Source organism: Polyodon spathula, chromosome 4 (assembly GCF_017654505.1).
Source record: "Polyodon spathula isolate WHYD16114869_AA chromosome 4, ASM1765450v1, whole genome shotgun sequence".
NCBI classification, from domain to species: domain Eukaryota; kingdom Metazoa; phylum Chordata; class Actinopteri; order Acipenseriformes; family Polyodontidae; genus Polyodon; species Polyodon spathula.
This window is the reverse complement of record NC_054537.1, coordinates 48,650,699-48,670,924: the sequence shown is the minus strand read 5'-3', so window position 1 is coordinate 48,670,924 and position 20,226 is coordinate 48,650,699. Positions and strand designations below refer to the sequence as shown.

At 37.2% G+C, this 20,226-nt stretch overlaps 1 protein-coding gene across 1 annotated transcript in view; it reads left to right on the top strand.

Moving 5' to 3' along the window:
• dnah5l (dynein, axonemal, heavy chain 5 like) overlaps positions 1 to 20,226 on the top strand; it is a 300,816-nt gene that overhangs the window by 109,672 nt on the left and 170,918 nt on the right. Inside the window, exons 45-46 of the mRNA XM_041248036.1 lie at positions 2,405 to 2,539; positions 16,648 to 16,837. Coding sequence (XP_041103970.1) covers positions 2,405 to 2,539; positions 16,648 to 16,837 — 325 coding nt within the window. The remainder of the gene's footprint in view (positions 1 to 2,404; positions 2,540 to 16,647; positions 16,838 to 20,226) is intronic.

The window sequence follows — 20,226 nt, the reverse complement described above, 5'->3', positions numbered from 1 at the left end:
TAAACCAGTTTTATTCATGGCAACCTATTGCTGACCTCCATGGTTACCTCTGATCTGTGTTGTATTTACTATTTAAAAAATAATAATAATTCACACCTAGGTAAAAAAAAAAAAATGGAGACATGTAGTGTGTTTACACTACAAACTAAACACATATATAAATAAACACAGAATCAACACAGCAGCTCTTGAGCCTGTATTTAAAAGTTTTAGACAGCAAAAAGTAAACAAACCAGATTATGTGCTGCATGCATAGTGATTTCTATGGAAAGCCATGTACAAAAATACGTATGCTGCTTTAGAGTGAGCCAGAATCTCATGGATAGAAAAAAGGCAAGGTCATTCTGAAATGCCTCACTTAAACGAAAATGTTGTGTAGTGATTTTATATATATATATATATATATAGATTTGGGACTTTCTGTTATGTGGAATGTAATAAACGAGAACCAAAATTATGAGCTTTTTTACCCTTCTACAACACCATTTCCACGTTTGTTTTATTTGAAGTGTTTAAAGTTAAATTTTAGTTTTCATTTGCTTGTTCAGCTACAAAAAGGCACAAGTCAACCTCATGTTATTACTTTATCAAAACTTATTCTTTACTCCTGGGATATTTTTCTATTTTAACGGGTTACGTATTGGAAGGTATTGCTGTAAAATAAAGGCACACACACTGGGGCCATGACCGCGCCCCCTGCTGCTATGCTGTCTATGCCTGCGTTCTGAGCAATATAATGGCCTTTATTACTTTTTTAAAAACAAACAAGAATCCAAAAAAATATTTTAATTATGAGCAAATATCCAAACATGAAAATCCTGTGTTTATCCCAGCACTAATTGTACAAAAATGTTGAGCAAAATTTGTGTCAAATGACATAAAAGAGATTGTAGTATAGTCTATCCAAATACAAAAGGTATATGTTTTCCATATACTAAACCACGGACTATATATATATATTATATATATATATAATATATATATATATATATCTATATATAGTATATATATATATTCATAGACTGTTATTAACTTTCCAGACCGAACAAGCTTGCTTTTCCTTCAGGTGCATCTGAGAATAGGATTGCTTTGTTTGTGTTACATGTTGAATTATTGAATACATCACTGTGATTGAATCAGTATTGCAGCTTATTGAAAAACATTACAGCATTAATTTTCAAAGAGAGAAACAATGCAGTGCACAAAAGGAAGCCAATAATGGGGATAATAAAAGCAAAATTATGGGATTGGATGAGTTCAGCTCTTTGAAAATCAAGCACGCTGGCTGCAGGTTTAGTGAGATACTGATGACTTCTACATCTTGTGAAAATATTATTGTGCCAAGGATAGGTGAAAGTGACATGGTTCTTAAAACCTTTTCCCTTTTTCATTGACATGTATGTATTCAAGTGAATGAGAACCTGTAATTACTAAGGATGGGCCAAATCCAAGTTTTTGGGATTCGGCCAAATACCGAATCCATCTCAAAAGATTTGGCCGAATACCGAATCAACAAAAAACTGTCAAGAAAATTGAAGGAAACGTTTGAATGAAAATCAAACTGGCAGCTACTTGCAAGGGACGCGCGCACTGATTTTTATTTTTTTTTTTTATCTCAGTATTATCTCTGGAACACGTTTGACAGACAGAACAACAAAGCACAGAAGTCTACAACAGTTTGTCGTTACAATATATTTCAGGTTTACTGCATAACTTAAGTGTGATGTGATGTGCTGTTGCATACAGGGGGTATGTTTGCATTCAGCATCTGAGTGACGTGTTTAGTGTTTGCACCACCATTAATTTAGGGAGTTGAGAGCTGTGACAAAGTTCATCAATCGTGTTCTTGTTATTAAATATAAAAGGTACGTTCAATACCGGATTCATGTCTTATTTAAAGAAGAACTGACACATTGGAGGGATGTATTAAAATGGATGTGCACCTGGGCGGATATAGGATTCAGATTCGGTTCACCAAATCCTAACTATTCAGCCTGGATTCGGTGCATACCTAGTAATTACAACTTTTGTCAACCTGCAATTATGATTTTTGAGAGCTTAATAGTGTTATGGTAACCCATAGGCCTTCTTGTCAAGCAGTAAAATAGTATTTAACAAAAGGCACTGTTACAATTATTTCATGGAAACCCCTGTTAAAAGACGTGTTTCAAATAAATAAATAAAATAAACTGGCTTATAACCTACAATTCATTATAATTTTGCCAAAGCCTAGGCATTTATATTTCTTATTAAAAATAATAGACTTGTGATAGGTTTCACAAAATAAATTATTACTAATACCATACTTTTTAAAATTGAATCGTGTTTTCACATCTAGGGATTTATTTATTCCTGTACAGGACTAATGGCATCACCTGTTTTTTTTTTTTTTTTTTTTTTGTAGGTCCACTATGACTTTGGTTTGCGTAACATTCTGTCCGTGCTGCGAACTCTTGGTGCTGTGAAGAGATCAAACCCCAATGAACCAGAGAAGACGGTGGTGATGAGAGTATTGAGGGACATGAACCTTTCCAAACTGGTATTGTACTATTTATATTATGCTACAACAATTAGTTTAATCATTCATAGCAAAATCTGTTTTGGATGAGAATCAGTGATACGCTACTCCACGGCTGTGATGAGCTTCCTATAAAGACCACTCTCTTTTGTCTCATTTGTAACTTATTCAGATCTCCATCTTTATATTAAGACCAGCTAACAGAATAGTTTTTTTTTTTTTAGGTAGAAATAAAGAAATTCCACTGTAAGTTTTAGCAACAAATTGTACTCATCTTTTATCATTATAATTTTAAATTTGACTATATTACACACATTTTTAAATATTGATTGAGCTTTAAATATCAGGTGAGCTATACTTGGTGTTTTTGATATGTTTGCATATAAGTGGTCCACATTATACAGGAGGTGCAAAGCAAAACTCACAACCTAGGGCAATTCAGTAATGAAATTGTGCGCAACATTAATGCTTTATTAAAAAAAAAAAAAAACAATACTGTAATAGTTTAATATTTTTATGCAGTATTTTTTTTAATCACCTTTAAAACCATTTCCAGGCGCTGACTTGGTTGTTCACAATATGAAGGTCTTTTCAAAACAAAGTATAAAAAGCAAATATGTGGAACTTAAAAACAGCAACCATATTTCTTTGTTTTAGTATGATCAAATTCGCCACCACATTAGCTGATGTAAAAACAGTTTTCACACAAATCTTTTGTGGCATAAAACACCAATTCGAGCATTCATGGATGACATGGCAACAGTGACTACAACAGTAGCCTGCACTAATCGGTTACTGGGCAAATTAACCAATAACATTGAATGGGCACGAATGCAATTCAAGCCCACTAAATCAAGGAGCATCTCTATAATTAAAGGTAAAGTAGTAGATAAAAGGTGAGGCAATATCAACGGTGTCCGAGAAGCCAGTGAAAAGTCTAGGGAGATGGTATGACAGGGATCTAAAGGACACAGTTAGACAACAAACAGTGGAAGGGATGAAGAGCATAGACAGCAGTGCTTTACCGGGCAAATTGAAACTCTGGTGCTTTCAGTTTGGTCTACTGCCAAGACTGCTGTGGCCACTGACTATGCACAAGGTTTCCTTGACAACAGTTGAGAAGCTGGAAGCTTTAATAAGTTCATACGTCAGGAAATGGTTGGGAGTTCCACGCTGCCTTAGTAGAGTGGGACTTTATGGTAAAGGAATACTGCAGCTACCAATCTCTGCTCTAACCGAGGAGTTTAAGTGCGCCAAAGTCCGACTGGAAATGACATTAGTAGATTCACGTGACAAATGCGTAAGGGAGGCAGCACCTGTGTTGAAAACTGGAAGAAAATGGATGGAAGAAAGCTGTGGAAGATGCTAAGGCTGCCCTTCGAATCAGAAATATTATGGGGCAAGTTCTGCATGGAAAAGGAGGTTTTGGTCTCAGTTCAGCTCCTCCTACATGGCACTAGGCAACCCCAGCTCAACAGAGGAAGCTGGTAGTCAATGAGGTGCAAAAGCAGGAGGAGAGGATCAGGTGTGTAAAGGCCGTTTCCCAGGCCAAGCAGGGAGAATGGATGAGATAGGAGAGTGTGGAACAACGTAAGATCGGCTGGCAAGACCTATGGACAATGGAACAGAGCAGGATGAGTTTCCTCATCAGATCAGCATATGATGTTCTCCCATCACCACAGAACCTAAACCTCTGGGTGGGTGAGGATCCCTCATGTCCTTTGTGTTCATTACCTGCAACATTAAGGCACATTTTGACAGGATATAAGGTGGGTCTTAGCATCATGGAGATGCAGTTGGAGCACATTAGTTTACTGCAAAGCTACATCTTAGTTGGTGCTTATCTTGGCGTTCAAATCAGCATGAAGTTCAACATCTACTTTCATGTAATTGAAATCATTATATCTGTTTTATAGCTTCAAATCAGAATAAACCTCTGGAAAATCATGTGTCTTATGTTAAACTACAGCCAATTTACTGGAACAAATGAGAGATTTATTCATGACACCCTATTTTTGAAAAAAATCACAATGCATGTGTGACAGGGTAGCTGAGTGGTGACATCAGGTCAGTACTGCAGGGCAAAAGACGCTGCGGCACCGTTTATTTTGAACATCCTTCCATCACATTATAATGTTTACGCCTGCTTAGTATCCAGTTTCTGCCCTTCCATTCTTTTTTCTTCATTTGAATGCATTTCAATATAATTAATGGATTAATGGTGGCATAGTGCTAATTTGATAGCGGGTGCAGAATGCCAGGTTAGCATCATTCTTTGCATATGCTGCATTATTAATGGTCTGTAACATCAGACTTTACGGCAGCTAAACACGATTTACAGCAGCATACCCTATGTGACTAGATACTGTAATTTCAAGAATTATAATGAAATACATCTTTTCACAAGCAGTAGTTACATGCTGCAAATCATGCTACAATGGAAGACTAGCTACATAGTGGTAAAGATTTTCAAAAGTTCCTAAATGATAGTGTTAATCAAGAAATCGGTATGTAGCATTGATTTTGCATTTTCAAGCGGTCGTTGTGTCTATTTCATTATTAATCGTCCTAATGTGATTTACAAAATGATGTTGATTTCCGAAATAATGTTAATAGCTTAACGAGCAGTGCTTCTTGCGACTATTTCTTTTGTTTGCTTGGGAATTTAAAAGCAAATCTGTGTTAATTGTCATAATTTATCAGGAGTTAATTTGCACATGGAAAAGGAGGGTTTTAATAAACGAAAGAATATAGCTCACCTTCAAAGAGAAATTTAACAGACTGTGGTTATGATGCCGACGATACAGAGACTACCTAGATAATTCAATATTTGTAGTTATGGAAATATTTTAGACTTTTATATACAAGGTCCAATGATATGGCAGGAAGGGATGCATGGATGCATAAGTACAGTGGCAATGAGGCGAATCAGTAGGCGAAAAGATAAGGCTTTGACAGTAATGAAATATCTACAATTTTAGCTAGGACTTAATGCTGCATGATTGTGAAAACCACATGACTGGAGACATGCATGTATTCTCTCTCTCTCTTAAACAGACACGCACACGCATACACACACGGTATTCCGTTGGTTTGTATATAATGTCTTTGCCGATATTTTTTGAAAACAAGACCTGACAGCACCACATTGCACTTTTTAACTATTAGACTAAATATTTACAGAATACTTAAAAACTGCTGCTGTAATCATTTATTATTAATAGCGTTATCATTAAAAATTGACCAAATCATGTTTTTTATTTACAATGAAGGTAACCTGTAATGTGTCGCACAAATGCTTATAAGGTCAGCAAAAACGTGTTTTCCCTTTGTTGTAAATAAAACCATGATTTGGTATAGTTTCATTATAACGTTAATAATAAACAAATCATGCAGCATGGTCCTAATAGCAGTTATTAAGTATTCTGTAAACATTTCGCTAACAGTTAAAAAGTGCAATATTGGGCTTGCTTTCAAAAGATATCATCAGACATGACAAGCATAATGCAGATACCGCTGTACTTAAGAGCCGGCTCCCTTGCAAGGAGCATATATCAGGCTTATGCAGGGTTCGACATTAACCATGGGCTGGTGGCCCCGGGCCGGTAGAGCGCAGTTTGGCCAGTAGTTATGAAGCACCACAGGCCCGACTGGGCCGGTTACATTTAACTAGTATAATATATATATATATATATATATATATATATATATATATATATATATATATATATATATATATATATATATATATATATAGTGCACATGGCTTCCATTTCATGAATGCAGGAACATGGGCCAGTGTGTAGCTGAAAATGTATTTACAAACCATTTTTTAAAAACATAACTAGAACTAATCCTAATTTTCCCACCGCGTGTCATATTTGTTTTACAGTCAGGATCTGAGATTGCGTACCAAAGTGCTTGTTCCCGGGGCAAATCTTTTACAAATTGGGTTTTCTACAACTAAGCAACCAATAAGCCAAAAGGAAAGCGCTGAAATCAATAAATCATAAAGAATGTAACTATGAAAAAAACGAAGACGAACATTTAGAGTGGAGGCTTCATTATGACAGAGAAAAAAAAGTAACGTTTTGCCTTGTTTGACGTCAGTTTCTCAGACTTGAAAAGTTGCAGATAAAACACCAGTTTTATTTGTGTGAATTCAGTATTTCGTTTACATCATGTCCAGTCTCACTGTAAGGTGTACCGATGTATACCCAGATACGCAATCGAAACTTTTTGATTTGGGATCTGATGTGTTCAGGTCAAAAATGCCATTCACAATTTTTCCAGGACTCGCTGGTATCACAAGATTGGTGCTGACTTGGGAGAGGCTGCACAAGCGACAATGCTCTAATTAGGATTGTTATTATTTTGTATTATGAATATTGTTTTAATAGTGTTTATTATTAGGATTAATAACTCTGTACCCTATTTTCTTAGGCACAAGTTTTTCCTTTTGTTTACTGAATTAAAATACAGAACTCAATGAGCAGCAACGTCACAGTGCGTATCTCTTCCAATTAAAGCAACAGTAGCATAATTTTGCGCAAACCACCAAATAATAATTTTTGCTGTAGTGTATTCAGAATAAAATAACACCTATCATATAGCAACCTAAATATTCTACATCGGTTTAATTCTAACAAATAATATTTATAAAATCTTAGTGTAAATATTTTTACAATAGTTTAACATTACTAATTACAACTAGCCATCAAGTACTGACATCAGATGACTCTAAGTCGAGTTACATTGTTTATTCAATAACCTGTAAATAATTCAAAACAAGGATACCTAGTTGTACTTTTAATGGTCAGTGCAAATGTTGACGTTACTTCATCCATTCATAGAAAGTCAACAGTAGATGTTTTACATTGAACTACAGTCCGGAATTAAAAAATGATTCCTTTCCAACACCAATTATCTTGCCGTTTCTTATAGTCACTGCGTTGTTGTGCTTAACATTTAGTATGTCTTTATATTCATCATAACGTTAAATTACCTTTCTAATTTCAATGTTACCCAAGTTTGGATTACCGTGCTTCTTTTAGCACTTGCTATATACATGTTTAATGGCTGAAGTAACATATATTGAAAGGCTTCGTTTAGCCGCTTTCTTTTGAGATGTGGGCTCTCTTTGGTTACTTGCAAAAAATATATAAATATATTGGGCCAGATAAAATTGCATCCGGGTCATTAAAAACGTTAGCTCAGTGGCTCGAGGGGCCAGTAGTTAAAAATCTAAACATAGAGCCCAGAAATGATATTGCAGGAAAAACCTGGGGAGCGGGGGTCTGAGTAAAGGACAGGGGGAGCGAGGGCACATAATGGGGTACATGGAAAAAAACGGGGGATTCGAGGAAGACAAGAGTGAGAGAGAAGGGAGTGATAGAGAGATAGACAGATAGAGGGGAAAAGTGTTTAGGGAAAAGCAAATAATATTTGTAATAGTTTATTTTCATTTTTGACTCCCAGTTGCCTTCACTTTATTTTATTAATTATTGCTGTACCACAAATAAATGGCTTGAGCCTTTTAACCAAAAAAGACTGCAGAATGCACAAGAAAAGAGTTGTATATAGTAAACCTTGGCAAAATATCCCCCCGAACGAGGGTAAATGACTAACGGGGTTTAATTTAAATTATTATAATTTTTTTTTAATCTGTGCCATCTGATTTTTACCCACACGCCAGATGCACAGACAAAATGCACAATTTTAAATGAAGTTTAGAAATTATACACAAAATAGATATTCCCATTATTTTTTTATTTCCATTTGGCTGCTGCTCGCAGGTGGGAGAGCTGTCTCCCTGCACACTAGGGGCCCGATATTCGAAAGGTTTGCGCACCGAACAGGCAACAATGGGAAACATGGGTAGCATGCAGTGTGTCCGTTGACATGTGGATGTGACTGATGCAAGACACACCTAGCAAAAGCAACCCTGACATAGGTGAAGATATGTTGAAAGGGTGTACCGGCCTCGGCACAAATATGAGGAGCTCAGCAATGAGCAAATCGTGTCCAGGTATCATCTCGACTCATCTATGCCACATGCTGCATGATAAACCTGGGCTGCGACGTGCTGAGGAACATATTAAATTCCTCAGTACCAGAGCAAACAGTGAGGAGATAATGCAGGGTGTGGTAGGTGCAATTGACTATCCGGGTACCTGTTCCAGTTGTCCTATCAGGATTCCAGTTGTATTCGGAATAGTGGGAAATTTGAATAGCTGTTCCATGCCATGTAAACAGGGTATTTCGAAAGAATCTGTCCATATTCTGGATACCAGTATTCTGAAAACGTGATACCGAATAGCCACTTAGTATTTGGATACTATTGGAATACAAGCCCTTCTACACACCTGTGGCAGGCTGGCGAGTGGAAAGAGGCCCAGAGACAGACTGCAGTTCAAAAAATCCTAATTTTATTATAAAAAAACACAAAAATAAAGTGCACAAGAGCAAAACAAAGATCTTTAGACACAAATAAAGCAAAAACAAGACTTACAAAAAAAATAAGGTTTCCAGGCTGGGCAATGCCTTCACTGGATTCAAAACTTTCAAACTAACAAACAAGCACAAACACCAACCTGCTTCCTCAACTCCCTCCCCTCAAATGAGAAGCAGAGGCCTCCTTTTATGTCAGGTGGCTGGGCACTGATTGATCATTAATTAAACTAATCATCTAATCAGCCCCAGCCACCTGAACACAATGAACCCAGGCAGGTAGGGGAATTTAACCCCATCCCTGCCAATTTCTAAAGGGCAGAGCTGTGCTCTGCCACAACACCTTATTCAGAAAACCAGTTTTTTTTCTAGACACATGAGTCGTCTTTTTATAATCTACATACGACGATGGCTTGTGCCCAACAAAGCCTTTACAAAAACTGTGCACAAATATATTGGTACTTGTGTGACCCCAAACTGGGTACTGACTATGCAATATCTTACTTTTTTTTTTTTTTTTTAAATAAAGTTTTTTAGTAGATCAACAGTCAATACCAGGATATATATCTTTTATGAGTGAGACCCAAGCAGGTAGCAGCAAGTCAATCGGACAACAAGAACAATCCACAATAAAATACAATTAAGACACAGGCAAATCACATTTAAAACAATAATCAAAATACACAAAAGTAGTCAACTGTTTAAAACAATTACAACTCTCAGTCACGAAATCATGCAGTTTACTCTTAAATTGCAATAAAGATATCTGGGTCTGCAGCTTTAGTTTGGACTGGAACTCATTCCGGGACCATGGGGCATAATAAGCAAATAATCTTTTACCAGCCTCAGTACGCACATTTGGGATTTTAAAATGCAAAAAAGAATGAGATCTGAGGCTATGGTTACTATGGGAAGCTATAAGGTATACATTTAAATAAGTATATTCATATAGTTTACATTGAATAGCCTTATATACCAGGATATACCAGTGCTTCAGCCTGCGTAACGCCAAAGAAGTCCAGCCTACCAAATTGTACAATAGACAATGATGACTATTAAATCTTGTGTTTGTATTGTATTTCAATGGTGCATGATATAGCGAGTCCAGTTTACCTAAAGTTGATGGTGATACAATTTGCGGCAAAAACAGACAAGCAGTAAGCCTGTTTTTTTTGTTGTTTCCGTAACATATATAACATGTTCATATCATAGTGACGTGTATAACATATTCCCATGCCCAACAGAGTATGGAAACATGCTCTCACCTCTGTCCAGCACACTGCCTTCCTTCTGATCCTTTAATACTGTCCTATTAACATATGGTAATGCATCGGTAAATAGAAACATGAGATGCAAATGTATTCTAGGCGGACATTCAATATGCACATAGCGCAGTGAAATTTAAATTGGGTGAAAGCCCTAATTTGTCTGAATATACCAATATCTGCGCAATAATTGTGACGTGTTAGTACCAACAACTGCGCACCGCTGGCTCAAATAGTGTCAGAGTAACAGTCCACTTTGGAGTTGGGTACAATAGTACAGAACCCCATTGCCCCCCCCCCCCCCCCCCATACACACCGGATGGGCGGATCAGTTATGTGTTTTATCACTGTACTGATATGATGGACAGCGGTAGTGTGTTTACTTATAGTTATATGTGTTCTTCACTGCTCCACAGGCATATCGGCATCCGACATATACCATCAAAGTATGGAAATGAAGATTGAGAGAAGAATGTAGAGGGGAGGGGGGTTCTGTCTGTTTATCTTTGCTGTGTGTTGCCACACATCTGTAAATTAATTGTATAAATACGTCATACACCCATCTTGTGGCCCATTGCTTTATTTGGCTATTCCATAGGTTGCTGCGCATTACGGATGAGGGGTGGGCAGCTGCAGTTAATGTTTTCCTAAAGTTAGACCGGTGTTATGATTAACCAATCAAAGACCTGTATTTTCTCTGCAGCAGTCCAATCATAAGTTAGCTGAGGCGGGACAAACAGTTCTGTTAACTAATTTCTGGCTGTTTTTATGCGGCTGTCCAGTCTACTGAATGTCGTTGTTGCTAATTGTACTGAGACTGTTCATTTATTGAGAAATCATAGTAGGCTAAATTTAACATTTTAGGAACATATTTAGAATTAATTATTATTCTTAAAAAAAAATGGCATAATGAAAAAAATCCATTCCTGCGACACCTTACACACTGGGCTTAATCATGATGTTCAAATGGGTGAGTAGAATGAATAACTTAATGCATTTCTGTGTATTGTGTATATAAAAATTGCTTGATTGATGTTTACTTTGCAGGTGAATGACTTTGTTATATTTATAAATCAGAGAGTGTGCTACCACAGTAGACTTTGTCATGGCACGATTTATATATATTAAAAAACATTCAAAAACCAAAAGACAGTATCCAAAGCCTTTTTTTTATTTTACTTCAAAAACATACAGCTATGTCGGATCAGCTGGCCTTTAAAGAAACCTATATAGTATTTCCTTCTTATAAAATACTGTCCGTATTCAATAAAACAGTGCCGTTATCAGTACAGTAGTTTGAAAACTCAGCGCCTAGCTATCTAGCCAATTGTGTATTTGAATGGTCTCGTCTGCTGTCATGTCGGTACATACTGTGGCAACAGCAATTATAGCAACTTGTCGCATTGCTAATGGTGACTGTCCATCTTTCTACATTCTCGGCTGTTGTGTGCAGTTGCTATATTGGTAGTGAATGCGCAGACGGGTTTGCGAGGCACAAACAGATTTGCGAATTGCTCAAAAAGCTACTATATTCCAATGTCTCGCAACTGCTTTGTGCCGTTTTGGAATATCTCTCATTTTGTGCTAAAGCACTGTTTTTTTGCAAGGCACAAATTTAGCGAGGGGATTGACGACGATCGAAGATTTGGCCCTAGTAGTTTCCATAACAGCAAATTATGCTTCCATTAATTTTTCTTGATCTCGTTAACATGCATTTTGATTAACGAGTTACCCTTATGAAGTTGTTGAGACAGGAAGTGATGTACATGACCTGTGACAATTAAGGTTTTTAACGAGAAATGCGTTCATTAACAACCTCATCGACTCAATTTCAGAGCATTAATGGATTGATTTAATTAGCACATTTTGTTTGAAAATCACTTGCTACTAAAGTTCTCATTACTATACCACAAGTTTGCTACAGTAACACTGGTTATTGTCAAGTATTGTTACACAGTCTAATTGAATAAACATTAAATTAAACCAAAACCAATGAAGTTATATTACAGCAATGGTGAACAAGATAATGTTGCTGGAATTACATCTAGTAGGGTTTCACTATAAAAACGAAGTATAGACTAAGTTTAGGCAACAGCATGCAGTAGTAACAAAAATGTTTCAGTTTAATATTTACGTGATAGTTTTGCTAGAAAAATACGCTAAGTTTGCAAATGAAAAAAGAAGGCATTCAGGCAGCAGTGGAGATGAGAAAGCTTATAGTTACAGCCAGCACTCCAGATAAGGTTTTGGGTCATTGAATAATTTAATTTCCAGTTTAGACACAATGTGAGTAAAATGCATTTTAGATAAGTGAAATGCAACATTACCTTGAAGTCATGAGTATATTCAATACATACTGTACATACTTTAATGCTAACTTATGGGGTATATCTTAATTATAGCCTTACATTTGAACTATATTGTACAGCAACATAACTTTTTTTTATCCTTATTTTAACATATACCCCTCTGTGTAACAGTTTAATTAGCACATGCAATTTTAAATAAAATTAAATAGTTCTCTCTGCACAAAAAAAGATAAGAATGGTTGCAGTCCAGTTCAGTGCAGTGTTTCTGTTGTTGACCCTTCTTAACACGTTTAAGTGTCATCTATTCAGTGTTGCCAACTCCACAAAGCAGGAAGTCGCCAGAGAAACCTCACAAAGTCTCTAGATGTCGCTATTTAGACATTCTAAAGTTGCCAAAAATGTGAGATGGGTATACAGAGGTGTGCTCTGTAAGAGGACTGTCTCTTTGGGAGGCCTTGCGTGTGCAGCTTCCAAAATGTCATCACTACCTACACTTAGCTATACTAAGCAACAGTGTAGCAAACTAAAGCAACAATGACGCAAAGTGTTACTTTCAATTCCATCTCGTCTTTAATCTCAACTCCCCCAGGGAGACTAAACAAGCTTTTTAACTTCTATACCCCTTGTTAATACATACCCCTTGTTTAACTTCTATACCCCTTGGCTATATCGAAAGGTACAATATCCTCTATATTAAAACATACGTATCCATCCTAATAAACTTATCATTACAATCAATAACACATATACATACACAGGTAAAGCTGTCCTTTAATAAAGTAAGTTACTTTAGTATCTGCGGCCATTAGATTAACTGTCAGTTTGTTTGTCTTTAATAATGGGTAAAAATGACATTGCAATTGCATATTCAGTTTTATAAAATACCTAGTGCACACAGGCACTAATAAAACTGTCTCTTGGTTTTATGTGACTGCTGTTGTTGATATTGTGGTCGCGATTACCTCACAAAAGGTAAATTGAGTGACTAAGTAATTTATTACATTATCAGTTAGAAGTATCTTACATTGTCAGACAGGTCAGAGTTATTACATTATCAGTGAAAAACTGTTTTTTGTCGGGCAATTTCTATTACATTGTCAGTTGAGTTATTACATTATTGAGTGATTATTATAGGGCGGAGGTGGGGTTGCGCTCTGTCCACGCGTTGCATACCACATTGTACATAGCAGGGCGCATCCATCTTGTTTTTCAGTTCCCCTCTCCCATCTCATACTATCTCTGCTAGTCAAACTTTAGTTCTGGAGCAATGTATATTACTCAGCTGTGTCTCTTGAAGCAAAGGTGGATGATGGAAAACCTCCCAAGAAGTAATAAAAAAAAAACCGAACAGAATCAGTAATTCTAATTATAATTAAACACATTATTGAAAACGTGTAGATGGATAACAAATAGTCAATTCACACAGCATGGGAGTTATCTGTAGTCCATCCTGAGAAGATACGTACACCATGTCACCCTGCAATCACGAAGAGGTCGACACAAGAATGTATGTGCATGTTGCAGATGCAGTGTGTGAAAGACACCGAAAGATAGTGGTATTGTGGTTCAGCAGTTAGACCTTGAAGAACTTTGGATAGAGTTTGGCGTATCAAGCAACCTGAGATATATCGCGGCTCATGAGATGGCCAATCTCCTCGGGCCAGTAGAAGTGTGAGCTCTGTCAGCCTTCCATGCCTTCAGTGGGTGATACGGTTTCGTGTTTCCATGGAAAAGGCAAGAAAACGGCATGGTACCTTGAAGAGCTTTCCTGCTGGGACTCCAGCTTTCTTTCATTTGGGTGAACTAATGCAGTCGAGTGACGAATGTCTTTATCCAGTGCTCAAAAAGTACACAGTGCTAATATTTGACTGTGGTAGCAAAGCACAGAGTGTTAATATTGCCAGAAAGGAGCTGTTTGTGAACAAGGGAAATGTATTTATGACCTACCTCCTACAGAAGCAGCACTGCTTCAACACTGCAAAAGAGCAGCATATCAGGCTGGCATGATTTGGCGTCAAACATTTTAACCATCTCTGCAACTAGCTTGCCCCACTAAATGGGCATGTTGCAAAAACAACAGCAGTGTCTAGCAGCCGCTGTGAACTACTCTTCTGGAGGTGATTGCCAGTTGCGTTGAGCTGCTACGGTTGCAAGTCTAGTCACTGGGAGAAGGAAGATGACAATGGGATGAAAAAATTTAGGCTCAAGTTTACTGGTGTATGTCGATGTAACGGAGAATGCAACAACAATGTTAAATGTTAACTGTATTAAACAAACACGGGTCAGCATTTGGTAATAGTACATAGTTTTATATTCATCTTCTTAAGTGGTTAATTAGTGGACATGAGGGCTGCGTAGAGGAAGACACCTGGAATTGATAATAGAAGATATGTGCTTATAACTTGGAGAAAAGTAAGGAGATTCCCCTTGGCTCACAGACAGCTGCCCTGACGTATGTGAGACCGAACTGTTCGGTCTGGAAGGCTGGGAAGCAGCCGATACTGCCCCCAAAGGGGATCTAGAAGAGAGAATGGGATGACAGTGATAGTTAAATTTGGCTGGGGGTCACCCTTGACTCTTGGAGAACCTTCCTTGTAGAGGATGAAGCCGGCACTGGCTGGGCTTCTAAGGTTGTGAAGTGAGCTTTACTTACCCACAAAAGGGAGACCATTGCAGAGGAGAGTGCAGTTGCAGAGGTTGAGTAGCTGAATAGAAGACGAAAACATAATGGGGAAGAAGGAAAGTATGGTGGAAAACAAAAAACATAAGACAGTGAGCAAACTCTCTTGTGGTTTAAATAGGGGATTAGCAGATGTTATTGGTAGGAAATAAGTAGGGGGAGGAGTCCTCGTTCATGTCCCCCGAATAACGTACAAGTTTACAATACTCTGTCCTGTTCACTATTCCTTATTAAATATTTGTAAACTGGAACTGGTTTGGTCACCATCTTGAAAATTGATCCAAACCTGTAGACTTCCATGGTGCCTCTGGTATTGAGATTGTCTGTAACGTTAAGAAGTCTATTTACACCAAGTTTCAGACTTGTAACATAAAAAGCCCAATTCTTACACATATCCACCCCACTATTTAGAGGGCTTTACTCACGACTTCCATGTGAGCCATCTGAAGAAATGGAAGAATATGACTGGCTAATAGACGTGCTAATCATAACTTATAGAAGAAGCAAGAGCATGTCTACCTGTGTTTGCTTCCATTGAATGTACATCGCTGACAGAATGGAAATTTCGGACTGGATGGCTGTCTCTGCGTAAAATAAATATGTTGCATAAAAATAAATAAATAAATAAACAAATACGAACATATTTTTTTTTAAATTATCAAGTAGGCAGTGCCTCCTCTGCACAGCATTGAGTCCAATATATTAATGTTCATTTCAAACAAAGATATTTTTTATCTAAAATCTTCGTTTGCACATATTTAATTTTCCTGACTAAGCTGGGAAGAATACTTATCAGGTAATTTTTCCTTAATTACTTTTACTAGGAATACATACTTTAAAACAAACAGTATCTGTGTCACACTTATAACATTACACCTACAGACATATTTTCAAAATATTCTCTACATAAAACCTTCTAAAAATATGAGCAGAAGATTCTGATGGTGAACTGTTAGTTTAATCATGAAAGAATCGCTGTCCTTGTTTAATTTTGAGCATCTCTGAATATATCCAATGCCAAAGAAATAACCTTGCTTTATAACAGAATCACTACGTAAGTTAGGAAAAAACTAGAAACATGGGCTGAGAATGGGCTCTCAAATACAAGGTGCTGTACTTATTTATATCACTGGTCACTGAATTCTACAGTCAAGCGTAGGATGTAAAACATACTGAAGCCTGGGCTGGTACCCATAATACAGCTTCCCTGGTAAGGATGAGATAATTCCTGGTGATTATAACATCTCTCTGGCTGCCAGAGAGAGAGGTTGTGTGCACAGTGTGTTCTCTACAGACACAAAGGGAAATCGATACAATGTGTAATCATAACTAAATTACTAATTGATAACTAATTATATCAAAATGTGTGTGTGTGTGTGTGTATATATATATATATATATTTTTTTTTTTTTTTTGCCACCGTAGGTGGACGAGGATGAACCTCTATTTATGAGTCTGATTAATGACTTGTTTCCTGGAATAACCCTGGATAAAGCTGGTTACCCTGAACTGGAGGCAGCCATTCAGAAGCAAACTGAAGAAGCAGGTCTCATCTACCACCCTCCATGGATCCTGAAGCTCATTCAGCTCTATGAAACTCAAAGAGTACGACATGGTTAGTAGCTGCAGGAAAGCAGGGCACATAGGCACTGGACAGGGGTTAATATATTTCAGTGTTTTCCAAAGTGGGAGTCACAACCCAAATAAGCAATTTTTTAACTAATGATTAATTTGGAAAAATCAAACATAGCAAGCTGTAAAACTATCAAAGCCTGAATACTTATATAGTGTAGTTACAAATAAATCAAATGCAGCTTTTTTGATTGGTTAAGAAGTATTTAAAAAATACAGAATAGTGAATAATTTTGGGTCGTGGGTTCATTATTCCTGTGTTCATCTGGGTCGCCAATTAAAAAGTTTGGGAAACACTGCTCTGTGTAATAAGGAAGTTCAACTTGAATATACAGTATACAATAGTAATAAAAAAGAACTGAATAGAGATCATGAGTTAAATGTAATACCATTTATGAAGAGGTTGGTTGTTTGCACTTATTTTCAACAGGTATCTTGCAAGTTTATCCAATAATTCTACGAGTATCTCGGGGAAAATAAATGTTTAAAGGTATTACAAGCTGTGTCATTTCAGTTAGATAACACTGTTGGATTTGTTTCTTTGTTGACAATTGTAAGGCATGTTGAAAGTAAATATAGTACTTTTCTATTTCCTCGATACTAAATGATCATACTACCTGATGCTGGACTCATGAAGCTTTGTAAGGTTTGTGTAATATTCGGTTATTTTAATTGTATTTATTAAGACTATTTTGAGCATTAGATAATATGCCTTATGATAATACACTGGTGCCTTCACTGTATAAGAAATACTATGAAAATTATAGTGCTAATAAGCCGTAAATGTGTTAACCCATTCCTTCACAAACAGTGTTAAAATATAAAGATGATCCTAGTGGAGAGCAATGTCGAGGCATGAGTCAAAGTATTGTACAAGAAAACTGATTAACTGGAGAGTCACTAATGCTAATAACACATTGCACAGAAACAACTGGAAAAATGCTAAATAAAACACTTATTTTTTCATGTACATAAACTACAGCAGGGCTTCTCAAACTCGGTCCTGGGGACCTCCCGTGGCTGCTGGTTTTCATTCCATCCGAGCTCTCAATTACTTAACTAGACCCTTAATTGAACTGACAATTTGCTTAATCAGACCTTTTTACTTGTTTTTAGCTCTTAAACAGTTACTGTTTTCAAGTTAGCTATAACATTTTCTAAGTAACTTGAACTCTGCAACTGTTTAAGAGATAAAAAAGCAATTAACAAGGTCTAATCAAAGTATTAGTTCAATTAAGTGTTTAGTTAAGTGATTGAGAGCTCAGTTGGACTGAAAACCAAAAACGGGATTCCTCAGGACCGGGTTTGAGAATTCCTGAACTACAACAATAAATAATAAACAGTAAATGCGGAATGTCAACATTTCAGTTCACTTCTGTTCAATTAAATTAATCTCATTTCATGTGCAGCTTTTCTACTTGCCTCAATTCATATTGTAAATGTATGTTACATTTAAAAACACATACACATACAGCCATTTCCCCCCTTTTTTTTTTGGCAAAAACTGATTTCCATCAAAGATTCAGTATTAGGAGTGATTGCCTTTAGGGGGATGAGATCCAGAGCTCCACCCTCCTTTCCCTGTCAATCTTCTCCTATTTCTGAATCTCACACAGCTCGCTATCTAGCGTTTTTTAGTTTGTTTTCTCATCTTGTGTTTTCACTCTAGCAATCGCTCAGACTCAGTCAAACGTGATTAAACTTTCTTTACTAATGTCTAAAATCTGACTCAGATGATTTAGAGCAATTTTCCTACCTCCTCTGAAGACTTTTCTCATCCTTCAGCTTCTTTCCTTCTTGCTGCAGCAGCTGCATCACCAGTAAAGCCTGCATCTTTCTAATCTCCAGCCGCGCTGTTCAAAGCAATGGTCCATCATTCAACCTCCACTGCGTCTCCATAAAGATCATCCCGCTGTAAATCTCTGTTCGACAAAGGCATCAGCATTCCCATCTGCAGCAATCGCCTTGTCCTTAACATCTATTGAGAAGATTTGTTTGTATTTTCCTCCACCTGCAAACAACTACAGCAGACTCCCTTCACCGACTTTACACAATATTCTGAAAGTTATTTTCGTAAAGGTATTTCCACCTCCATAGCAGTTCAGTGTTAAAACAGCAGTAGAATCCCTCCCCACCTGGTCATTCGTTAACAGAATCGCACAATTCTGTTACACTCTCGTCTAGACACCATTGCAGCCTCTGCTACCTCAACGCCCACCATTGAAGTAGATCTGTCAATCATCTTGCTTGCGTCTGTTTCCCATGTGGGTTCCTGGTTTAGCAATTCACTGCTATTAGTGTTCAGCAGCCAACACAAAAAAAAAAAAAAAATCATAATGGGTAAGAACTTTAATTTGGTTTCAATTTCCAAGTTCAACGCGGGAACCCCAGCATTGCTCTCGTTCTAGTTTCAAGGCATTACGTGAAGCTTACTCGCATAATGTCACTTTCAAAACAAACCATTGCCTGGAAAATAAACAAAAAACCTGCAATGACACTGCTGCGCTGCAACATTCCACTGGTGCCTCACAGGCCATGGTTACCACAGCAATACCCTCATTGAGCGACTACTGTGAGTGTTAAGTTGCCATGGTAACCTGGCAGTTTCATGAGGCCCTCTGAGCTCTGTGCCTTAGTACTGCAGTCTTCCAGCTTCCTGCCACTGCATTTTCACAACTGAAGAGAGTAATTTCAACTCGTCGAATTTGATATTTAAATCAACTGCAGTGGCGTCTTGTGGCCCTATGTCAGCTTATATGCTTAACTGTCCTAAACTATATATTCAATATATTTTTTAATATGTATAATATCCAAAGAATATGCATAATATCTTCATAGATAGTCAGATAGACGATGCTCAGCAGGCCATGCCTCACTTGCCTATACTGACATGCTGCCTGTGATTTCAACAGCCCCTTCTATCAGGCGTCACTCTCTCTCCTAACATCGGAAAATACATAATTGAAGGTAAAGATATCAATGTTTCACTCAAGTCACGCAACATTAACTACCACACCTCTATCAAGAGCTGGAGCAATGCTTTATTCTACATCGTGGCACTCTCGGGGTACTATGTTCTACGAGTACCATAAAGCATTCTCTGCTATAGCCGCCACCATCTTGTCAGCAGATAACTATTTTTTCGATCGGTCTTAACCAGATTTTAGACCTATTTTACAGCGTTTTCAGCGGTTTGTGAGCCATCGCCTGCTGACTCTGTGAATCCACAGCCCATTCTACTTTCCTCTGTCCAAAATACAATCCACCATCATTCTCTTTATACATAGATTCACAACAAAATGATATAAGATCACCAGATTTCAGGTGTTGGCATGATACAGCATCAGAGCATTTAGGATAAACATTCTAATG